Source organism: Microchirus variegatus (genome assembly GCF_963457635.1).
Source record: "Microchirus variegatus genome assembly, chromosome: 6".
NCBI classification, from domain to species: Eukaryota; Metazoa; Chordata; class Actinopteri; order Pleuronectiformes; family Soleidae; genus Microchirus; species Microchirus variegatus.
Window position 1 is genome coordinate 1,993,916 of NC_139807.1, and position 22,026 is coordinate 2,015,941.

At 41.5% G+C, this 22,026-nt stretch overlaps 1 protein-coding gene across 1 annotated transcript; it reads left to right on the forward strand.

Annotated features, from left to right (window-relative positions):
* The first annotated feature begins 11,493 nt into the window (after positions 1–11,493).
* Positions 11,494–19,586, forward strand: hopx (HOP homeobox). Its single transcript, XM_083891295.1, has 2 exons — positions 11,494–11,901; positions 19,318–19,586. Exons 1-2 carry the CDS (start codon positions 11,755–11,757, stop codon positions 19,393–19,395), a joined length of 225 nt encoding a protein of 74 aa, XP_083747421.1. The 5' UTR covers positions 11,494–11,754; the 3' UTR covers positions 19,396–19,586.
* The last annotated feature ends 2,440 nt before the right edge of the window (positions 19,587–22,026 follow it).

Genomic DNA, 22,026 nt, shown 5'->3' on the forward strand with positions numbered 1-22,026 from the left:
GTCATGGACCTGAAAACCAGAAGATTAGCAGCAAAACCTATGTTGGAGATTATTTGGAAGGTTGAAATTCTACCTAAACTTTGTGTTTTTACCCCCTTAAACTTCTCAGCAGCAGGAAGTGATAACAAACCTCTTCCTCCAGTAGTTTAGTCAGTATCACAGAGCTGCAGGGAAGCTCGGTGTGAAATTAACAGAGTCAGGCTGTTCAAGAAGGAGCTGTTAAATACTGTGGAGCTAATCGCCTATAATAAACACACACACACACAGAGAGAGCATCTGAACTGCTCTCTGCTCCGCTGGCAAACAGATCTGGCTCCCATATGGTCAAACTGCTGCTGTCCTCATGGAAAACTGCTCACTGGACCTCAACTATGTTGGAGCGCTCGGTGCCAGCCAGACACGAGGCATCTTACACGCTCTCAGTTTTCATATTTGAAAAACATGGTTCGGTATAAAATATGACGCTGGCAGAGAGACGAGCGCCCACATCCAGCTGGAAGAGGGTGTTGGAAGTTTGAAAGTTCTTCAAAGCAGCAGCAGCAGCAGCAGCGTTTTAGATCTCGACCGAGTAATTTGATAATTTGTGACGCCAGATGTGGGAGCGACTGTTCCTCTCGCGCTCGAGTGCACGGGCCGTGAAAAATAAATCCCAGACATTTTTTTAAAATCTGTTGAACCAGCGCACGTCTGAGTTTCAATCTCTCTCTGTTTTTCCACCGAACAAACAACAAAGTGAGTGTTGTGCTGCTCTGCCAGCTATATTTAAACTGCTGCTCTAACTGGTCCGGCCCTTCATACACCCACCGACATCAGTCCAACTCCCCCACCACCACCACCATCATCTGCAACTTTCCCTCTTACTACAGACTCTCTTTGACTTCTTTACGACCGTGAAGTCACCGTTTTCCTCACACAGTTGGATGTTTTACTTCAGGAGCGTGGACGCCGTGGCCAGATATGCAATACTGATCCAACTAAAGCTGTAGTACGTAACATTTAAATATAATCAAATGAGTTCACACAATGCTCATTAAGGCTTTGTTCTCACGTAATGCGATATCTCCTAATGATTTTCTTGTTGTTTCTTGTTTTCTTGTTACTTTTTTTGTTGTTCATTCACGTGAAAACTCAATTTTTACGTCACTGACAATAATTATTTCTGACAAAGTGGGATTTGGGAGTTTGAGATAAGCGACAGGAAGTGTTTCATTTGGAGTTTTGTTTGTTTTGTTTGGATTCTGATTCGCTCACATGGCTCTTTGTCTGCTGCCTATTGGTTTAGCATGGTCATGATAGCACGGTCTGTGGAATGATCTGGTTGGTACAATTATTATTAGTGCTGGGCCTGTTCACGCATGACGAGTGACCGGAAAAAGACGCGCGTGACATTGTGTTTACGTGACTCCCGATTGTTAAAATTAGCCTGTAAAGCAACGCTAAACTTTAAAAACAGAGGCACACATACGCAGCACAAGGGTACGCTGGTTATTTGTAGCGCTGCTCTTTATTGTTTAATAAACGGACCGTTCCAGTTCGACTGAAGGCGAGCTAACGGCGCTAAAGTAGATAACGCAGCTAATGGAGCTAACTGGTAAACGGTGCCTGGACTCCGGTGCCGCGGCGTGGAAAAATATGACTTCACGCGTGTCTTTTTTCCGTTCAGTCGTCATGGAAACGCGTCATGCGCTAACGTGCGTTAACAAATGACGCCGTTAATGTCGCTAACCACCGTTAAAGTAAAGAGGGGGGGGGGTAGAAAGTGGCTAGAACCTCAGCCTGTGAATCGGCAGTCACAGGGCGGCGGAACGCGTGTGTTCAGTTTTGATTGAAACCATCCTTTTCAAAGATAACCTCCGTCTTCACCTTTGCTTCCACACCTTCCTTTTCCCGTCTTCTCGGAAAAACGAGGACAAATCGCCGATTGTCTGCCCGTCTGTGGGAGTTTCTTTGGGGAATGCGGTCTTGGCTTCACTAAAATAAGAAAAGAAAAAAAGGAGTATCTTTGTTTTTCGTGTGTAAACAAACAGTGGGTTATTGTTGCAGCAGATAGACTGCAGATAGTCTCCCAGGTCAAAATAGAGAAAATAGAACCTCTTTTTGAAGTTGGTGAGGGAAAATATTTGGCTCCGAGGTCAGATAAGGGGAGTGTTTGTCTGTGGTTGCGTGTATCGTCCACATTGAGGAGGTTTAGTCATCATCAGTTCATTACTAACTACTATTAAGGGCCCAGATGTGGACGTTTGCATGAGTCCAAACGGAACCCGGCTCCGCGGCGCGTGTCCGCGACTGTGTTCAGCTCTCATCGCGTCTCTTTATCACCGTGCGATGAACAAACGCTGCTGTTTGTTCAGCTTTCCCCTGCAGTCTCTGACACGGCGACACGCCACATCACAACCTGCCTCCTCCTGACCAGACGCTAAAGAATAAATTTAAAAAAAAAAAAAGAAAACCCGGCTGAGTTTATTTTGACGAGCGTTTTCTCCTCACATGAGCCCCCGGGTCCTCAACTTGAACCACATGTAGAACGACTTCACAGAGAACAATATGCTGCGGCGCCGTCGGCCGAGGCCTGAAAACACACTCAGACTCCACAAAGTGCTCAACGTGGTTAGATTTTGTTACAAAACAGTGTTTGTCTTTCGTCCAGTTGGATGATGAGGAACCTAAGAAACCATGAAACGAACTTTATACAAAACCTCAATGATCAGACTGGAATTAGGTCCAGACTGGATTAACGTCATTGTTTTGCATACATTATACTGTAACATGATGTCTGGACAGTTTCCTGTCACAATTTTCCGTTTATTGGCTTATCAGCTAATTGAAATGTCCTCAATTTATCTGTAATAATAGTTAGTTGCATCTTTGCCATACCGACACTGAATTAAAGCCTGGTTTTGATTGTCGTGCTTTTGCGGTAAATTCTGCTCCTTTTAGCCACAATAACGTGGTAAAACAACACAAGAAATAGTGCAAATAAATAAGTTATTTTATAGTCCCAAAATAAGCAGTTCACGTTTGATGAATATACACATTCTGAAGAGCAGGACAACGTCCAGAACATCCAGACATCCACAAGGTAAGACATTCTCTCACTCGCTTTATGCGTTTTCTCCTCACATTTGACATAATCCAGAGATATAACGATGGGAACACGGCGACTGAATCTGTTTCCAAACTCCCAAACTGACTTTTTAACACCACGTGTGCTCGTGTATTTTTAGGACGCTTATCCTCAACTTGTCACAGTTCAAAACCGTTGAGCCCGTGAAGGAACATAGACGATGACGGAGAGGAGAGAGATTTTCCATTTTGCTCTTTCGTAGAGGAAGTGCTGAAGACGGCCAGGAGGGGAAGCCGAGGCTTGACGGGGCAGGAAATAACTTCCTGAGTGGGTTTTGAGGACCCGGTCAATACAGAGGAAGCAGTGAGTTTTTTGAAGGAGCTGCACTGCAAGAGCAAGATCTCTGACGTAACTGGGTGGATTCATACATTCCACCGTTAGAAACACTGGGGGCCCTCAGTAGGTGACGGCTCCTGGAGAAGGGCTGTGTGCTGCAGGCCAAATACTCGTGAATGACCGAAGAACTGTCTTCAGTCTTCTCTGTGGAGAGGTGTTAAATGAGCAAAGCAATTAAAACTGGCAATTTGTTCACGCATGCAGGTTTAAGAGCCAATAAAATCCTGGAGTTTTCGGAATCACAGTCGTTGAGATAAACGTTAAAAGATGGTCTGGATGACGTGACGTACAGTATGAAGCCGCTTTCAGATTGAGGTCCAGATATTTACTCGTGAAGATTAACCCTATAAGTCACAACAGGAGGGGAAGAAGTAAATTGAGGCCTAGACCATGCAAAGCAAGAGCCACCTTCATCACGCTGAAGAACGTCTGGGCCTCCAGAACGATGATACGCATAGCCGCCAAATTTCGGATCTTCAACTCCAACGTCAAAACAAGTCCAGCTCTATGGATCTGAGACACGGAGAACAACAAAAACAACACGGGGCACAAACCTTCATAAACACCTGTCTGAGAAGAATCTTTAAAATCAAGTGCTCGGCAACCTTGAGCTGTGGTTACAGAGCAGGACAAAACCCAGTTGGAAGCCAGATCCTCAGGAGGAGCTGGTCCTGGATAGGGCACACACTTAGGAAGCCACCGTCCAGCATCACACACCAGGCCCTAAGCTGGAATCCACAGGGCAGACGAAAGAGACATAAAAGGCCTTAAAACAGCTGGAGAAGAGACACGGAAGAGGAGAAACAATAACCGGTACGACCAAAGAAAGAAGGCCCAGAGACGAGTCCAATGGGGGATTATCATCGGCGGCCTATGCTCCGACGGGGGTCAAAGGGCCAAAGTGTCCTGGGGAAGTAGAAGCTCATTTTCCCAAAGACTTCCCTTCAAAACATACTTATTTTTGCAATCTGCAGAGTCGCCCCCTGGTGGTGCACTCCTACTTCCTGGGCTTCACCGTTCAGAACTAGAAAACTGCATTGATTTTCTGAGAGAGTCTGTTGTCTGACTCGAGCCTCAGCTGTGGCTCTAAGTGCGATAATAGCAGCCAGATGTAAAAATGTGATCGTCGTGTGTGTGCGGAGTTTGCGAACAACAATGCCGTGTGTTTTAATTCACATTTATCAGCCCGGAAAACACTTTCATGTCTGTCATTAGCAGTGGAGTGTAATCGCTCTGTGGAGCAGCAGCAGCAGCCATGTTTCCACTCCTCTCGGGCCAGTGTCGATTAGATTCTTCATCCAGACGTTGAGTGTTTGTGCGAGAGTGCGTGGGTCGAGGAGACTTACGTAAGAACCATGTGAATGTCGGCCAGTAATGAAGTCTCTCTCTCTTCCAGGCATCGCAGCAGCTCTTTAGTGAAACCAGGGTTCTCTGTGAATTATAAGGGTTAAATGACGAGGACGACCACAGATCTGTTTTCCCTTTATTTGTCCCGCGGGAGGCAGAGGTTTATTAATAGCGAACCACTGTTTCGTGTCTGGTTCTCTGCGGATTTACTGTCTCGTGAGGAGGACGAACACAAAACTCTGTGTTTGTCTTGGATTTATTCCCCTTTTTTTTTTTTCCCTCCGGATGCTTATTCCCAGATACAGTAGACCTCGATACTTGAACGCATTTGTTTTGACAGCACTCCTTAAAGCTGCAGTACGTAACCTTCTTCTCCTTGTTGTTATTATTCTCCCTGACAGAAACAATGTTTGTTTGCTGCGTCCCTTCTGCCGAGACCCGCCCGAGGGTGCGTTTGTGTGTATACAGCTGTAGAGCAGGGACGGGCGGTTAGACGAGAAGCAATTATCCTGTCGAACTTGCTGAATGACCGGGTTTTATGAACAATAGAATTCGCTTTTCTTGTGGCCTTTCTTTGTTTTTTAGTCATACTTGAACGTGTTTGCAGAGAATGAATCACTTCCTGTGTGGAGTACGGGCATTTCGCCCGGCAACACAAGATGTAAACACACGGCCATAGTGAGAAACACGGAGAGAGTCGTGATAGTTTTAGTGTCGTGTGAACTCGTTTAACAATGGTTTGAATGCGGCGGATGTTTGTTTAACCCTGTATCGGGCAGACCCTGAGCCCCCTTTCAACCCTAGAGTGTCATTGCACGGCACTGCAAGACCTTTTTAACTTGCCCGTCTCGGGTAAAACATTTTCTAAAAGATGTACTATATAAAAAGTATAGGACACTTATAGGAACTTTACTTTCTAGCTCCTAACCTGCTGTTGACGCCTGACGGCGTGGCGTCACTATCAAAAGCAATTGACAACAGATGGAAACTAGCCTTTGGCTAAAATCTGGTGCGTTTACATTCTTGAAATGTTCATTAACATGCACTGTCCCTTCCAAAAAACTAGAAATAATAACAATACTATAAAATCGAATCAGTTTAATATTGTAATATCTGCATTAAAGACAAGCAATGGTTTTCTAAATGGAAAACTTCTAGATAGTTAGCTAGCTAGTTTGTTAGTTATTTAGCTAGCTACTTTGCTTTTTAGTTAGCTACCTAACAACATCTCCCAACAACAACCATCCCCTGTCAATGTATGTATAAGCATTTAAATAAAACAACACAGTGAACTAACAAACAGAACAACATCAAGCCCGTTAGGATTTATGTTTAGTTTGTCCATTGTGGGCTACTGTAAAAACATGGCGGTCCAAAATGTGGGCCTCCGTAGAGTTAACCTGTCTTTTACTTACTTTAAGTGTATTTTAAGTGACATTTAAAGTAAAAAAAAACATGAAAAATACCCGCTACTTCTTAATATGCTAACAAATGAGGTCAACGCAATGTTTTTCTTCACGGAAACACTGACAGGTCAATTGTCTTGACTTGGGACCACATTTGAACGTGTTTGAATCATTACGGTGACGTCAGCCTGACCGTGAACAGCTGGACGATCATCTGTGAGCGAGTCGCACACCGACGGTGACGAATCACAAAGAAACGCTCCTGGGACGAGGCGAGCGTTCGTGCGTGGACGCTGTTGACGACAGCGGCGCTGCTGCCGTCTCTAGTTTGTATGTTTGCGAAAACAACAATTTACAACATGACTGCACAAGACACAAGTGTCACCTTCACACAGTGAGGAAGTGATTGTCCCACGTCTCTTTTTTACATCACTGATGCTTTATTTTCAGCTATAATCACATCTGGGGGGAACATGAAGGCCGCTAATTCACAAATGAACCTGATATATTATTGAGATTGCACGCTTATGCTAAGCTAACGCCCAAAGATGAGCATGGATCTAACTAAAATGTCACTTTACTTGTCACATATTCTTTGCAGGTGCCTAAACTATGCTTTATGTGTGTTAGATACTGATTTATTTGTTATTTTAAGCTGCAGTACGTAACCTTTGGTGACTTTGTTGTTGATTTTACCTCCAAGATATTAATTTTAGTTCAGTTAAGTTCTTTTAAACAGGTTGGTGTTGTTGTTGATGTTATTATCCTGGACTGCTACAGAAATGGTGCATCATTATATGTTTTTCTGCGTCCATCATCTGAAAACAGGCTCTGTCATGTAATACTATCAGACCTGACTGAGGGAGCATGTGTGCGTATACGGCAGCAGAGCGTCGTCTCACTTTGCTAGCTCGATGTTGCTGTTGCTTCCGGCAGAGTTGATTTCTCACCAGAAAATTGTTATCGTTTGTATGTTTTTGTAATTTTTTTTTGAGCACCGATAGCAAGTTTCCACGATTCTCATCTTCTTTGTTGTCTCTTTTGACCAAAACAGTGCCACCAACTGGACGGGGAAATTATTGCACTATAGGAAGCATTTGCAGTCCGCGCGGTGCATGGTTTCGGTCGGCGTAACGAGGATTTGGCCAGGACACGTGGACTCTAACTGACCACTGTGGACACGCAGATGTGTAAAGTATGACCTGGCTCTTTATATATACTTTTTATTTATACTTAAGTCAGTTTTTTCAACATGGAAATCATTACTTTTTTCATGTTGTGTCAATTTAAATTTATTCCAACTGCTCCAACTTGGTACTTCGTATAAAATCTGTTGTTGAGCCTTTTATTAAGTATGTTTTACACTGATTTCCCCAACCCTTTATTACATTATTAAATAAAGAAAATGGTAAAAAGACCTTATCTTATTTCACTTCTGAACTAATAATCTGTAACTATAACAGGTTTAAACCATAAAGGTTTGTGACCCACAGCACACATGAATAATGGCTCACATGTGACCGTATTATCTGCCTGGAAATAAAGAGTCACGACCTGTGATATTTTTACTCCGACTGTTGTCATCGTGTCGCCTGTGGATCCGCAGACACTCGATGTTATCGCTGTGCTTCTCCTTAGAAATCCAGTCCTCGCTCACGCAGCTTCTGTCAGATTATCCGTGTTTGTTAATCTGGAGATTTCAGCGTTGTCAGAACACAACAATGTTTACGGTAACCGGTGAAAGTTGTGTTTATTGCCAAAATAAGCAAGAAAAAATATGCTTTTCTGGTGTTTTTAGTCAGGAAAACATGTTGTAATGCGACGCACAACAAGAGCAGAGGTTTGTGTGAGTGTCTCAATCCTTAGAAATGAAATAATTCCTGATAGATTTATTGATTTTAACAGATTATAGGAACATTTTTACACCGATCATAAAGTCCTCTTCTCTGTTGTCGATTGGAAACAAGAGATTCGTAGCAGAAGTCCAGTTCTCCTCTCGGATCACCGTTGAATTATTCCTCAGTAATGACAGAAATAATGTTGCCTACCCGAGCTTTAATGGTCCATACGTTGTTATGTTTTTGTAAGAGTTTGTGGAGGCGAGACGAGAGAAAATCAGCCAGTCCAGCTTTTTCAGTGGGAGAACCACATAATTACGGGTCTAATCGAAAATCCAAAGATATCATCAAAAGGCGCTCTGTGTTGTGTGTTTGTGTGTGTGTGTGTTTGCGTGTGTGTGTGTGTGTGTGTATGGGGGCTTTATCGGGCCTGTATTTACCATTTCTACCATGTTGAACGTTCAGCGTGCACAAACACGGTTGCTTCGCTGCAAAAAATCGCCAAAACAGTCCGAATTTATCTGATCCAAGAGAGTCTGGTTACTATTTCAGTACGGTTTGGATTACATAATAATATTCACTCGGGAGAAGAATAGTATTAGGGTGTGTGTGTGTGTGTGTGTGTGTGTGTGTGTGTGTGTGTGTGTGTGTGTGTTCTTGTACTTGCAGCATACTGAGGACCAGTGAGGGTTTTAAACCAACAAAGTGAGGTAATTTTTACGGAGTGAGGACATTTTGGCCGGTCCTCACTTTGTTTTCATTGAAATCACTTCCTTAGGTTGCTATAACATGCTATACTCAATTTGTCAAAAATTTTAATTTTGGACGACTTTTTCTCAAATTTTGGACCATAATTTTTTTTTTTTAATCTTGGACCCAATTTTTTTTTTCAAATTTTGGACCAAAAATTTTGGGTAACTGTTTTTTAAAAAAAATTTTGGTCTCATTTTTTTCAAAATTTAAGTCAACATTTTCGTTCAAATTTTGGGTCAATTTTTTATTTTTATTTTGGGTCAAATTTTTTTTTTACATTTTGGGTCAAACTTTGGACCAAAATTTTTTTGTCAAATTCTTTTTTAAATTTTGGTCGACATAGTATAGTATGACGTTTTTGTAAAATGTTGGACCAAAAATTTAAAAAATAAAATAAAATCGGAAAAGTTTTCCAGCCCTTTTTGCTCTGGGGCTCCACCTGCAGACATTTTATGGTACTGCAACCAGTAGTTCTTTGTAGATGTCATTCATGAAGTAGATATTTGTAATTGTGTTGATTTATAAAGTGGAAATGCTGGTCCTCAGTATGCAGCAAGTACAACACAGTGTGTGTGTGTGTGTTCTTGCAGCATACTGAGGACCAGTGAGAGACCAACAAAGTGAGGACATTTTTACAGAGTGAGGACATTTTGGCCGGTCCTCACTTTGTTTTCATTGAAATCCCTTCCTGAGGTTGCTATAACATGCTATACTCAATTTGTCAAGAAAAAAAAAATATAATAATTTGGACGACAAAGGACGTTTTTGTCAAATTTTTTGCTAAAAAATTTGGGTCAATTTTTTTTTCAAATGTTGGGTCAATTTTTTTCAAATTTTGGGTCAAAGTTTTTTTTTCAAATTTTGGACCTAACATTTTTGGTCAATTTAAAAAAAAAAAATTTGGTCGACATGGTATACGTTAAGTTTTTGTAAAATTTTGGACCAAAAAAGAAAAAATCGAAAAAGTTTTCCACTCCTTTTTGCTCTGGGGCTCCACCTGCAGACATTTTTAGGTACTGCAACCAGTAGTTCTTTGTAGATGTCATTCATGATGTAGATATTTGTAATTGTGTTGATATATAAAGTGGAAATGCTGGTCCTCAGTATGCAGCAAGTACAAGAATGTGTGTGTGTGTGTGTGTGTGTGTGTGTGTAGAGGGATTTTATGGTTTAAAGGAGGATCCCGTCTCTGTGCTTGAACAGGTGACTCACAAATCCTCCTCGAGTCAGTCGACGTGTTCCGTAATGAGACTCGCGGACATAATAAAAACGTAGACGGATTAATCTGAAAGTGAAGTTGAAAGAGTTGGAAATATTCCTTTATCCTCAGTGGAGGGGCTGAAAAAAACAAAGAACGTCCAGTAATATTCCAGTGTGGGACATAAACATGACGCGTGTTGAAGTTGATTTGTTACGGTGTAACCTTCAGAGAGGTTCATGTGTCCACTGGAAACATAAAGAATGTGTTTATTTGGTCTTTATTAAAGTTTTTGTTCCAATTTAAAAACACACACTTTATGGCTGTGATGTTTACAGCCAGTTAATGGTAATCCAGTGGGATTTTTATGCTCTGCTGTTACATAATAACACTGTTTACATTGGTTATTATGTGTCAAGTGACTTTCATCTGAAGTTTCTTTAACTTTTCTGATCATGATTTAGGAAAAATTGACCTTTTGCTAAATGTATTTAATACCAGAGAGGAATCACAACTCAAACTTAGCCCAGTGTTATTAACTTAGTCAAAAGTGAGACAGGAATAAATAAATAAATAAATAAATACGGCGTATTAGTGCCGGCTGGACGTCATTTTATAAGTGGTTTGACCTTAAAAGACAATGGAAGCTCTGATTCTGTTAAAACCAAATGAAACCTTTGATTTCATCTGAATTGGAATTATTATATATACATATATGTATACAATGTTGTGTTACTTCAGATTTGTAATCTGAACACAGTCCTGCCTTCGCCAATGAGAACCATAAAATCTGACCTGAGATTAATCCGATTTGAATCAGATTTGAATCAGATTTGAATCAGATGTGAACAATGTGGCTGGTAATCTGAATTTAGCCTCCGATTATTTCTGTGTAGTGCTGATGCAAATCTGATTTGAGTCTCTTTAGCCTTGTAATCTGAACAGTCATGAATGTGAACCATCAAATCTGATCTAAAATGAATCAAATTTGAACAATGTGTCTGGTAATACAGTTTAAACGTGGCCTCTGATTTGATCTGAATTGGAATTGTGTTCACATAGCCCTGTAAAATAATCCAGTTTTAGTCTCTTTAGCATATTTATCTGAATGAAGCCTTGTCATAGTACTACAATAAATCAGTATTGTAATTAATTCAGATTTAAACTATGGCTGGTAATCTGAATTTAGCTTCTAATCCCTGTGCCCAAACTGTGCTGAAACAAATCAGATTTGAGTCTCTTTAGTTTTGCAAGAACAAGAACCATGAATTCTAACCTAAATGTAATCAGATTCAAATCGGATTTCATCTTATTAATAACAATATGAACACAAACACAGTCAGTAGCGGCGGATGTGTTGTGATCCTCCTCCTTCTCTTGTGTTTGTAGGAGGGTCCAACTGGTGGGATTGGCCTCGTGACGTGTTTCTGTTGACAGTAGTAAAACCTCCCCACACACACACACACAAACACACCCACAGTCACACACACACACACACACTCTCCCGCCGCGCTGTCAGTGCGTCACACACACACCGCCAGTGTTTCCACTCCACGCTTCTTCTTCTTCTTCTTCTTCCATCTGCGCGTCCTGTGCGCATCCATCGACGGCGCCTGTTCCAGCTCCTGCTCCGCATTCAGCTGCGGCAGAGCGCAAAGCTGCGCAAACCTGCTCACCCCGACAGTGACCACCGTCTCATCATCATCATCATCATCATCATCAGCGGCTGAAGTGAGGGGAATAACAGCAGCGATGGCTTCAGGATCCACGGACTTCGCCAAACTGTCAGAGGAGCAGGTTAAAGTGCTGGAGGGCGGATTTAAAGACTGCAAGTATCCGGACGGGACGACGCTCATGCTGGTGGCTGCAGAGTGCGGACTGTCGGAGGAAGAGACGCGAGTGAGTCGAGATGATCCTCTTATTCACTTTTTTTTACAACATAAACTCTTAGTTTTGTTTGTTTGTTTGTTGACTAAAACATTTACTTATTTCATTACATCTGTTTATGATTAAATTACATGTTTTGGCTGTTTTATTGCTCTTATAGTGGTATTTCATAGGCTACACACGATCCCATTGAAAGTGTTGCTATAAACTCAAATACTACTACATGAAATACTCATAAGGCAATGCAATATTACTCCAGAACAAGTATACATGTCATGTTACTTGGTTATATTTCATATTCTGACTGGTTTGGCTCATAAAAACAGAGATAAAGCCCCTTTGTAGTACTATGTGTATACGTAATACTTAATACTTTTACTTTAACTCTATATTTTTGTCGAAGGTTTTTGTTTTAAGTGAAATATACGAGACCTTTGCTCAGGAAACTCCTTTAATGTGTAAACAAAATGAAGTAAATCGAGTAAAAATGCCATTGACTGTACTTAGTAAACGTTTATCACGTCTCGGTGTAAAGAGAGTGTTAGAGTTCATGAGGGTTATCACAGCCAGGTGACCTCTGTGCAAACAGCCACATAAAGGCAGTGTGTGTGTGTGTGTGTGTGTGTGTGTGTGTGTATAGCTTGTCTCAAAACAAAACAAACCTTTAAACGAGGAGCTGCTCCATTGACAGTGAATGGGGGGGGAACACAGCTCCGTGGACTGTGACCCTCAGAGTGACTGCGGTCGACACTTTCTGTTGAAATGAAGTCATCCTCATTTTTGGTGTGCAAACAAACGCTGGTGACAAAGGCAGCAAAAGCAGCCCCCCCAAACCCCCCCCACACCCCCACACCCCCTCCCATTGATTGTCAATGGAGCGGCTCCGGTTAGGTTTTCATCATATGAAGTCATGTCAGAGAGTTGTGGTTCTGGCCGAGTTTTCTTTGGTTTTCTTCTCCGGCTCTGGGAACGACTGCTGTTCTTTCTCACCAACAGTGATTCATGTGTTCAGGCCGAGCTTTAAAGGGACGATACGTTGTTTGTGTGGTGGGGAAAAACGCTTCATTTACAAGGAGGGAAAAAAAACACAACACTGTAGATATTTGTTTGGCTTCTCGGGTGCTTAATTGGACATCAAATTGATTTCCACACAATGAATACTCTTTTTTTAAACAAAACAAATGTCCTGGTTTTGGCCTGAAATAGTAAAATAAATAGACTTTTGCTCAGATAAAACAAACAGTTCATGTCATGTCTATTATCTTATCTTATCTGCTAAGTATAGCACGGGCTAATGATACAGGATAATGTAAAGCCTGAGAACAAATCAACCAAAAACAGAATAAAAGTTGATGAACTGTGAAAATAAGCAACAGACAAATAAACAATGAAGTCATGGAAACGATGTGACATGGGAACAGAATTTAACATCACACTTGGGTTATATTTTTGTCGATATTTGTTGTTGCAGGTCGCTATCAGAGGTTAGCAGAGCAGTGTCTGTTGTTGCTAACGACGTAGCAATTGCCGCTAATGTTGCTAAAGAGATGCTGGGTGCATTTTGTCCGACAAAAAACAAGGAAAACTCCTGTCCGAGAGAGTAATGTAATGTTTGAGCTTGAACGTGATTCATTGATTGGCTAGCACTTGTGTTGGTATATTTGCATTACGCACTTTTTGATTTTTGTAGCTGTAGGACGCTATCAGAGGTTAACAGAGCAGTGTCTGTTGTTGCTAACGACGTAGCAATTGTCGCTAATGTTGCTAAAGAGATGTCGGGTGTAAGGTAATCTTCGAGCTTGACGCGTAAACGTGATTCGTTGATTGGCTAGAACTTGTGTTGGTATATTTGCATTACGCACTTTTTGATTTTTGTTGTTGTAGGACGCTATCAGAGGTTAGCAGAGCAGTGTCTGTTGTTGCTAACGAAGTAGCAATTGCCGCTAATGGTGCTAAAGAGATCCTGTGTGCATTTTGTCTGACAAAAAACCAGGAAAACTCTTGTCCGAGAGAGTAATGTTACGTTTGAGCTTGACGCGTAAACGTGATTCGTTGATTGGCTAGCACTTGTGTTGGTGTATTTGAATTACGAGCTTTTTGATCGATCGGCTAAGGCTTGGAAAGTCCAACTGTTTCATCTGTCATCTCCCGGCGCGTTGCTTCAAAGCAGTTTCGCTAACCCTTGACACCGCTCTATTCAAAGAGACCGCGCACACATGTTTTAGTCTGATTAAAACAGGAAAAACTGTCATTTAATTGGATAAAACATCACATTATGACATAGGTATTCGATCCCAAACCACCTCCCTCTCCCACACACAGCCTCCCACACATGCCTCTATCTGAGGAATGCCTTTGCCCTGTACTGTTAAAGTCTGTGTAACTGTCACATCAGGGGCCAGATGTGAAGCTTCAGCGCCGCGATAACAACAAGTGAAGTTATGCAGGCACCTCCAGTAGCATTCCTCTCATAGATAAGTCATTGTAAAAGCACTTTTTTTGAATTAAAACGTTAAAGCGTTGCAGCGTGTGTTCGGGTTTTTGCAGACAAACATTATCTGGGGAACATGTAAATTGGTTGTATTTGACTTGCAGGAACATCAGGTTCATTTCATAGTCAAATGTATCTTGATTTTTTCCGGATGAGGTTAGCGTGAGGCCACAGAGACGTCACGTGCGACGAGCACCGTGTCTTTGTCTGTCGTGATTAGATCTCCCAGTACTAACATTTCACAAATTAATAATTTGTTTAAGTCAGGCAGACAAATACGGGTTGCATGATTTATTCCACTTTGTCTGCACAAACTGGTTTGCCCAGATTTCTCAGGGGGGTGGGGGGGGGGGGGGGGGTGTTGCATAGTAACAGAAACACACACACAAAAATGCAACACGTCTTATCGGCGACACTTGTTCGTGTAAATAGAAGAAGAGAAAAGTTTGTGTCATTCATGTGAATTTGGCAAAACTGAAACACGTTTTCTCTGTAAAACCTATTGCTCCAATAATAGAAACTGGAACTTTCAAGTCAAACACCGTTGTTTACATAACACGTGATTAACCGATCAAGAATGTATTTTTTATAACCATTTTGTTCAGTTTTTAGAACCAAAAATATCAAATATAAAAATAATAATAATAATAATAATTCTTGCAATTTCAATAGGGTCCTCACACCCTTGTGCACGAGGACACATTGCATTGAAATTACAGTGTGCAGGGACTTGAAAATCCACTATTATACATGGATTTATGCTGAAAAAGGACCCGTATGTAATTGTAATTTATAACATGTAAAACATGGCATGCTCTGTCATATATAGGATGACAGATTTAAAAAATATAATATATATTCATCTCCAATATGGAAATTTGATATTCGATGTATGTTATATTTGTGTCATATTATGGTAAAAGAACAAAAACACAAAAAAGTACACAAAGATAGTTCCCCATCCTTTTAATATCTTCATCCTCGACGTTTTGTGTACATTTTAGGCCCGTGTTTATATCCTTGCTATGACATCACAGAGGTTTATATTTAAATTTTCTTTACTAAAACTGTGCTGTACTGTTCCCAATTTACTGATCTACTGTGTAGAGAAGTCACGTTGAACCCCCCCTAAACTAACACAATACCGTTAGCCTGTGTTGGCTCGGTGTAGGGGCCCCCCTGGGATTCTTCTGCTGGGGCCCCCCAAAGTCTCTTAAAGCACCCCTGTCCTCTGGTGTCAGTGATGGTTTATATGAATCAAAGGTGAGAGTGCGGAACAGGCGGGGGGTGAAGTAAAGGTCTGGCTCCTCATAAGAAAGACTTTCTTTAATTCCCAGCTGTTTGTTTTTTTCGCTGTTCCTCCTGTTTGACTGTGTTCTTGTGTGTGTGTGTGTTTGAAACACACCCCGGCGACCGCTCCCTGTTCCGCATTAACAACATTCACAATGCGCCTCAGCCTCCGCGCGCAGCACGTCCGAGCGCCCGTCGCGCCGTTTTTATTTGTTTCCACTGCTGCAGAGCGGCTGCTTTAAGGCGAGAGAGAGTGGAGTTTGAAAGACGTCGTTATGTAAGTCACTCGAAGTCAATGGGGGAGAAAATGACATCAGCGCCGTTGTTACGGGTTCAGCGGGATTATAAATCCAGGCGTTATTGTTCAGAAACAGCATGATGTGCAAGTTCAAAGCTCTTTTGTGTTATCCCAAACAAAAAAAGGTACAAATCAACTGGAAGCATTTTTTTCAAAAGAAACCTATAGAGCATTGGTTCTCAAAGTGCGGCCCGGGGGGCCAATGGCGGCCCGCAGAAACATTTCTGGCGGCCCCGCAATGAATTACAGTTGATAGCTTTAATCCAGGAGCGACTAAGCTTGTTAAATGTTTATTGGACATTACTGGATACAGACCAATAAGTTCAAAATGTAGTAAAAATTATTACCCATTTTTTTTGTGTGTTTTTTTTTTCCTTTGGCGGCCCTCAGTCCAACGTTGGGTTCCTAAATTGGTCCCTCAGGTATCAGAACTTTGAGAACCCCTGCTTTAGAGCGAAAGTCTGGGGTTTTCTGCACATGCACATACGACTGAAAACAAAGGTCGTCACGTAACAAAAGGCTTGCCTATTAAATTCTTAGTTAACTTTGCTGTAAAGTATCGCTTTTTCTGCTTTTTCCCAACAAGAAACTTTGAGTTTGTGTCGCTTTGAAGCACCACACCAAGAGAAAATCTGTAATTTTACATCACGGCACACATGAGTTGTGGATCCCCTGCAGCCTCCATCACTACGTCCAAATGTGTTATTACGTGACTTCTGTGTTTGAAATCCTTTGTTTGGATTTACCTCAGTGGCACAAATTGAGGCAGCAATAGAACGGCAACTCCAGTGTCCCTGTGAGCTAAAAACGCTGGTTTTCTCTGTGGACTTTGGTGGGAGAGAGTAAAGGCCACATTATACTACTGTTGTTGAAACAGTGGCCGTTTCTCACTTTTCTGTGTGGCAGAACGCAGTTTTAAGATAATTTAAGGCGAGAAATTGGCCATTTAGAGTCTAAACATGTGCTGTGTGTGTTAAGATATGACGTATTTATAGTTCGGCATCGACGAAGTCGGCGGGGATCAGCTCCGCCCTCTGTGGACGCTCGGTGCTCACTGTGAGCCGGCACAGAGCAGCATTATCTCGGCCTGTCCTGAGGACCAATCGCAGCTCTTGCCGTCTCCGTTGTCCCTTGACGGAGTGACGGACACTTAAAAAATATTCCGTGTAGCCGGAGACGACGCAGAGACTCTACAACAGGTTCTGCGTCGGCGCAGAGGACTCTGCGTAACCTACGCAGAGCACTTTATGCAGGAGTATAAATTGGGCTTAAGTGGTTTTTAAAGCAGCATAAACTTCATCTCATATGGCTTCCAGGTGGAAAATGCATCCAAAGAGGTCAACTTTACTCCGAAGCCAGTGTACTTTAGTTGATAAATAGTGTTATTGATATGCTGTAACAACACAGGCGGCGGCGTGAGCAGCCAGGTTCAGATACTACTTTGTAAAAAAGATATTGTCTCAAGAATTTTAAGTGCAAACCCCAAACGGGAATCTCATATGTTTTCAGTCAAAATGTGGAAACCGTTCACTCACTCACTCACTCACTCACTCACTCACTCACTCACTCACTCACTCACTCACTCACTCCTCCCTGTTCCCATCAGCCTTATCAAGATGATGTCAGCATTGTTGTGAATCCCTTGACAACGTGAGCAGCAAAATAGTGACGCAGCAGGTCACTGTCGGGTGTGTGTGTGTGTGTGTGTGTGTGTGTGTGTGTGTGTGTGTGTGTGTGTGACGGCCACTGCACTTGGCGCAGTCACCATATTGTCAAAGTTCGAGTGTTGCAGTCGTCGGTCGTGCGGTCGGCGTGCAGACGTGCAGGCAACTGGAACCAGAGAAAAGTGCACTCTCACTCAATGCCAGCATTTTTTTTGTTAAAATTAGACAGAGGCATTTTTTCATGGTTTCCCCTTATAGACGTTAGCTTTGAGGTCACTGCTGTGTTTGCATGACTCTGCAACCACACTTAGCCGACATAAAAATATAATTGCGACTCGAGATAAATGAAAATAATCCATCTCACAATCACAGTGCATGTATTTTTTCGGGGGGGGGGGGGGGGGGTGTCTGTATTAATCCTGCCTAAACCCTTAAGTTTGAGTCATGTGGCTTTTCAGATTCATCAAGTGTGGCTAAACATTGACATGTTTATGCTTAATCATCACATGGTTAAAACAATAAGTGTTGACATGCTAAAAATCTAAAAGTTACATTTTAAAGTTCAGCTGTTAGCGCAAATGTTTACATGGATGACAGACTACTAAAGCTAAATGTTAAATGTCAGCAATAAACAAGGATGTTTGTAGCTAAATATGCTACATTTAAAAAAATATGTTGCTATTATCATTGATGTTTACATGCTAATTATCAAATACAGCTAAATTCTACATGTAAAGTATTGGCATGTAACACCTAGCTAAAAATATAAAAAAATACTAAAAACCTTAAATGTTATGTGATAATGTCAACTTTAGCTTAACATGGACGCTTAAATGCTAAAGATGTCATACCGCGAAGCTAACTGTCACATTTAATTAATTTTAAATTCAATATCATGACTCAGTATTTCAACATCAATGTTTACATGTTAGTGATAGCATGGCACAAAGGCTTAATATAAATTTAGCCTTGCTAACTTTACATCAACTTGCTAACAGTGAATAGGCTCCAGATTACGTATGTTGTTTTGAATTGAGAGGCAAAAATAAAACTGTTAGATTTTTAGATTAGATGCAACATGTATTTTCCCCCTAGCTAATGCTAACACTTCCTAACTATATACAGTAGCTTATTATGTCAACAAGATTTATTTAGATGTCATCAGTAAATTTTAAAAGCTAAAAATTAAAAGCTGATGGTATTGAAGCTTTATGGTAGTGTAGGAATGTTACGTAAGTTACGACCTTTTTGGACAACAACTACTCTTTATTAACAGACATCTGTCAAAATATTTAGCATTTATTGTTTTTTCAGTTAGCTTATGTGCTTGTAGTAACCACAGGACATGTAAAAAGGCGATATTAGGTTGCACATTTAAGACTCATACCATGTAAATGTAGCCCGTGGCCCGAGGACAAGAAAAGTGGGAACAACGTAATTTTGAATACTCAAATCATTTTTGACAATACCAAAACTCCGCCTGGTAACTTCTCAGGAATATTCATGTCATCATGACGATATTTTATCAGCCAGACCAGTTACTTCATCCCTCTCACGTTACACACTCTGCATCAGTTTGTGTGCAAAACACACACACAAAACACCCCTATAACCCTGACTTTAACCACTCCCTTGTGTGTCTGTGTTTCTTCTTCTTTTGCCTTTTGTTTGTTCGTGTCCTCCAGAAATGGTTCAAGCAACGTAACGCCAAGTGGCGACAGTCGGAGGGTCTTCCAGCTGAACTGGGCTCGGTGTTGGACTGAGAATCCACCTCCGTGGACGCCCTGAAGCGCCGTGCTGACCCCGTTTGGCTTTGACAAGACAACGTCTCCACCTCTTCCTCCTTATCGTGTCCATATCTCTTTTTTGTACCTATGAAGCTATTTTAACTTACAGAATGTGAAGTTGTGTTTGTGTTGATGCTAAGTATAACCGCCATGTTTACAGAAATAAACATATTGTTATAAGTTAAAGTGAATTGAATTTTTCAACATTTTCTGATATTTCACGGACCCAACAAGTAGTCGATTATTCGGGAAAGTAATCAAGAGATGAAGCGATTATAGAAAATAATATAATAATACAAAAAATAGCATCAAATCGTGGTTGTTATTGAAACAAGATTTTGCAGCTTTACTCGCACGATACGTAAAAAAGCGGCACTCCGAGTACAGCACAGGAACGTCACGGGCAACGTGGAAACAAAACACTGCTGTGCAGAGAAACACGGGGGACACATTTAAAAGTTACACATTATACTGTGGTTTTAAAAGTGTGTTTTCATCCACTGCTGTGAAGTGTTTTGCATGGTTTTGGCATTTTTTTCTGCAATTTTTTCCAATTTCTAAACATCATCCATCGTCGCTGAATCCCGGATTTTCTGTGTTTCCATTCAGGTATTTAAAGTGCAATTTAAAAAAAAAAGAAGAACAATCTACATACAAACAGATTCATGGAAACCCACCTAGCGTGATCAGAGAGCGACTGAACATGTGCGGTCCAGATTTGAGGAGGAAGCTGAGGTAGACAATGGTTGGATGAAGTTTAAAAACAGAGGTGGGGATCGGGGGGATGAGGGGGGGGTTTGTGCTTTTGTTTTCAGGCTTTGTTTACATGTGTGTCCGTCAGCAGCGAGCAGGGCTGGACGCCGAGCTGTTCACAGGGCTAAAAAAGATGTAAGGAAGTGCCGGGGGGGGAATCACAATAGATGCAGCTGGAATCCGCCGCGGCCTCTCCAGGAACTTCCAGAATCAAGCTTGGAACGTGTCCAGCAGTTAAGAAGCCGGGGTTTGGCACGAGGGACTGGACTGAATGGCATCACGGGCTAAACAAATGCCAGGTGATGTCATTACATTGTCCAACCCTTTTCCATGTGACTAAGCTTTGTAGAATGGACGTTGTCTCCCTTTGAAAAGAGACCACAGGGCTGTCAAAAGGCAACTGCAAAACAAGTCGTGTAAGTGTGTAATTGCTGTAAAAAGCAAAGGTCTTTGGTTTACGGAGGCCAGCGTCTTGCACCGCCACGTTTTCGACGCCGGTCTAACTGGACAAACGAGCCAAAGCGTGTGTTCTGCAACATAATTATACCACGTAAACACAGGAGAATAACATCCTTTCTGGTTTTTGAAGGTCACCGAAGTTCCCTGAAGCACACGGATGAGGTACGAGACGAGAGACCAAGTAGATGTCACTAATTCTTACGCGCTTACTAGACCACATGTGTCAAACTCAAGGCCCGGGGGCCAGATGTGGCCCGCCACGTCATTTTATGTGGCCCATGAGTGATTAATTGGTATAAGTCAATGCTGCTTTAAGGCGTGCGTTGACCATAAACTACATTTCCCACAATGCACGGCAATTGCGTTACCCGCAAAGTGACCATCGTGGACCGGGTTACATCTATAATGCGTCATATTTGTAAGTTGAATAAAGTAATAAATACAGAAAGTTATTTAGCAATATGTTACAGAGTAGTTACCTTTATTTCACATTATATTTGGTTACATTTATATCATAACTAATATCGTACACTTTTATTTAAAGGATTGTGTAAAAGCTTCTATAAATACTGTTGTTAAAACACTTAAAGGATAATTAGAGCAGTGGATTATTGCCTGTAATAAAGTGAAGGTATTTGTAGATAAGGGGAGACTTTAAGCTTCAGGTGTGTTTTTATTGCAACATGGCTTAGAAAACATTATTATTATATAATTAAATGAGTAAAGTAAGTCTGATTTGGCTGTTAAATTACTTAAATTACCAGAATAATCAAATATAAATGTATGATTTCTTTATTTTTTGTTCGAAAAGACAATCCTAAAACTGCTGTATCTTTAAATCACACACATTCAGGCCGTTCATGGTTCCCCTCTCGATTTGCTAAATAAATAAGTTTTCCTCCTCCACCCACAGTTTAAAAAACCCACAACGCAGAGTCACACCTCCCACCACAGAGGAGGGAGCGACATGTTTCCTCAGATCAGAAAGGGAGTGAGACGTGGAAAAGTTGAAGACTTGGAGCAGGTGAGAAAGAAAGAGGGTGAGGTTCCCCGTCAAAGAGTCAGGAGTGAAAACGCCGTGAAAACGTGGGAACGTTCCTCACAACCAGCTCAACAGAAACCAACACCGACCCAACAGGTCGTTCAACTGTTCATTGAAGGCACCGCGGTGATTTACAGGCTGCTGTCACACTGTTTACACGCCGCTGCACACACACACACACATTCTTGTACTTGCTGCATACTCAGGACCAGCATTTCCACTTTATAAATCAACACAATTACAAATATCTACTTCATGAATGACATCTATAAAGAACTACTGGTTGCAGTACCACCAAATGTCTGCAGGTGGAGCCCCAGAGAAAAAAGGGCTGGAAAAGTTTTTGATTTTTT

What these genes read in the sequence shown, in the direction of transcription:
- hopx (XM_083891295.1), top strand. Translation starts at nt 11,755, where the DNA reads ATGGCTTCAGGATCCACGGACTTCGCCAAACTGTCAGAGGAGCAGGTT. An exon ending in TGTCGGAGGAAGAGACGCGA is followed by an intron (nt 11,902 to 19,317) that starts GTGAGTCGAGAT and finishes CGTGTCCTCCAG; the next exon opens with AAATGGTTCAAGCAACGTAA.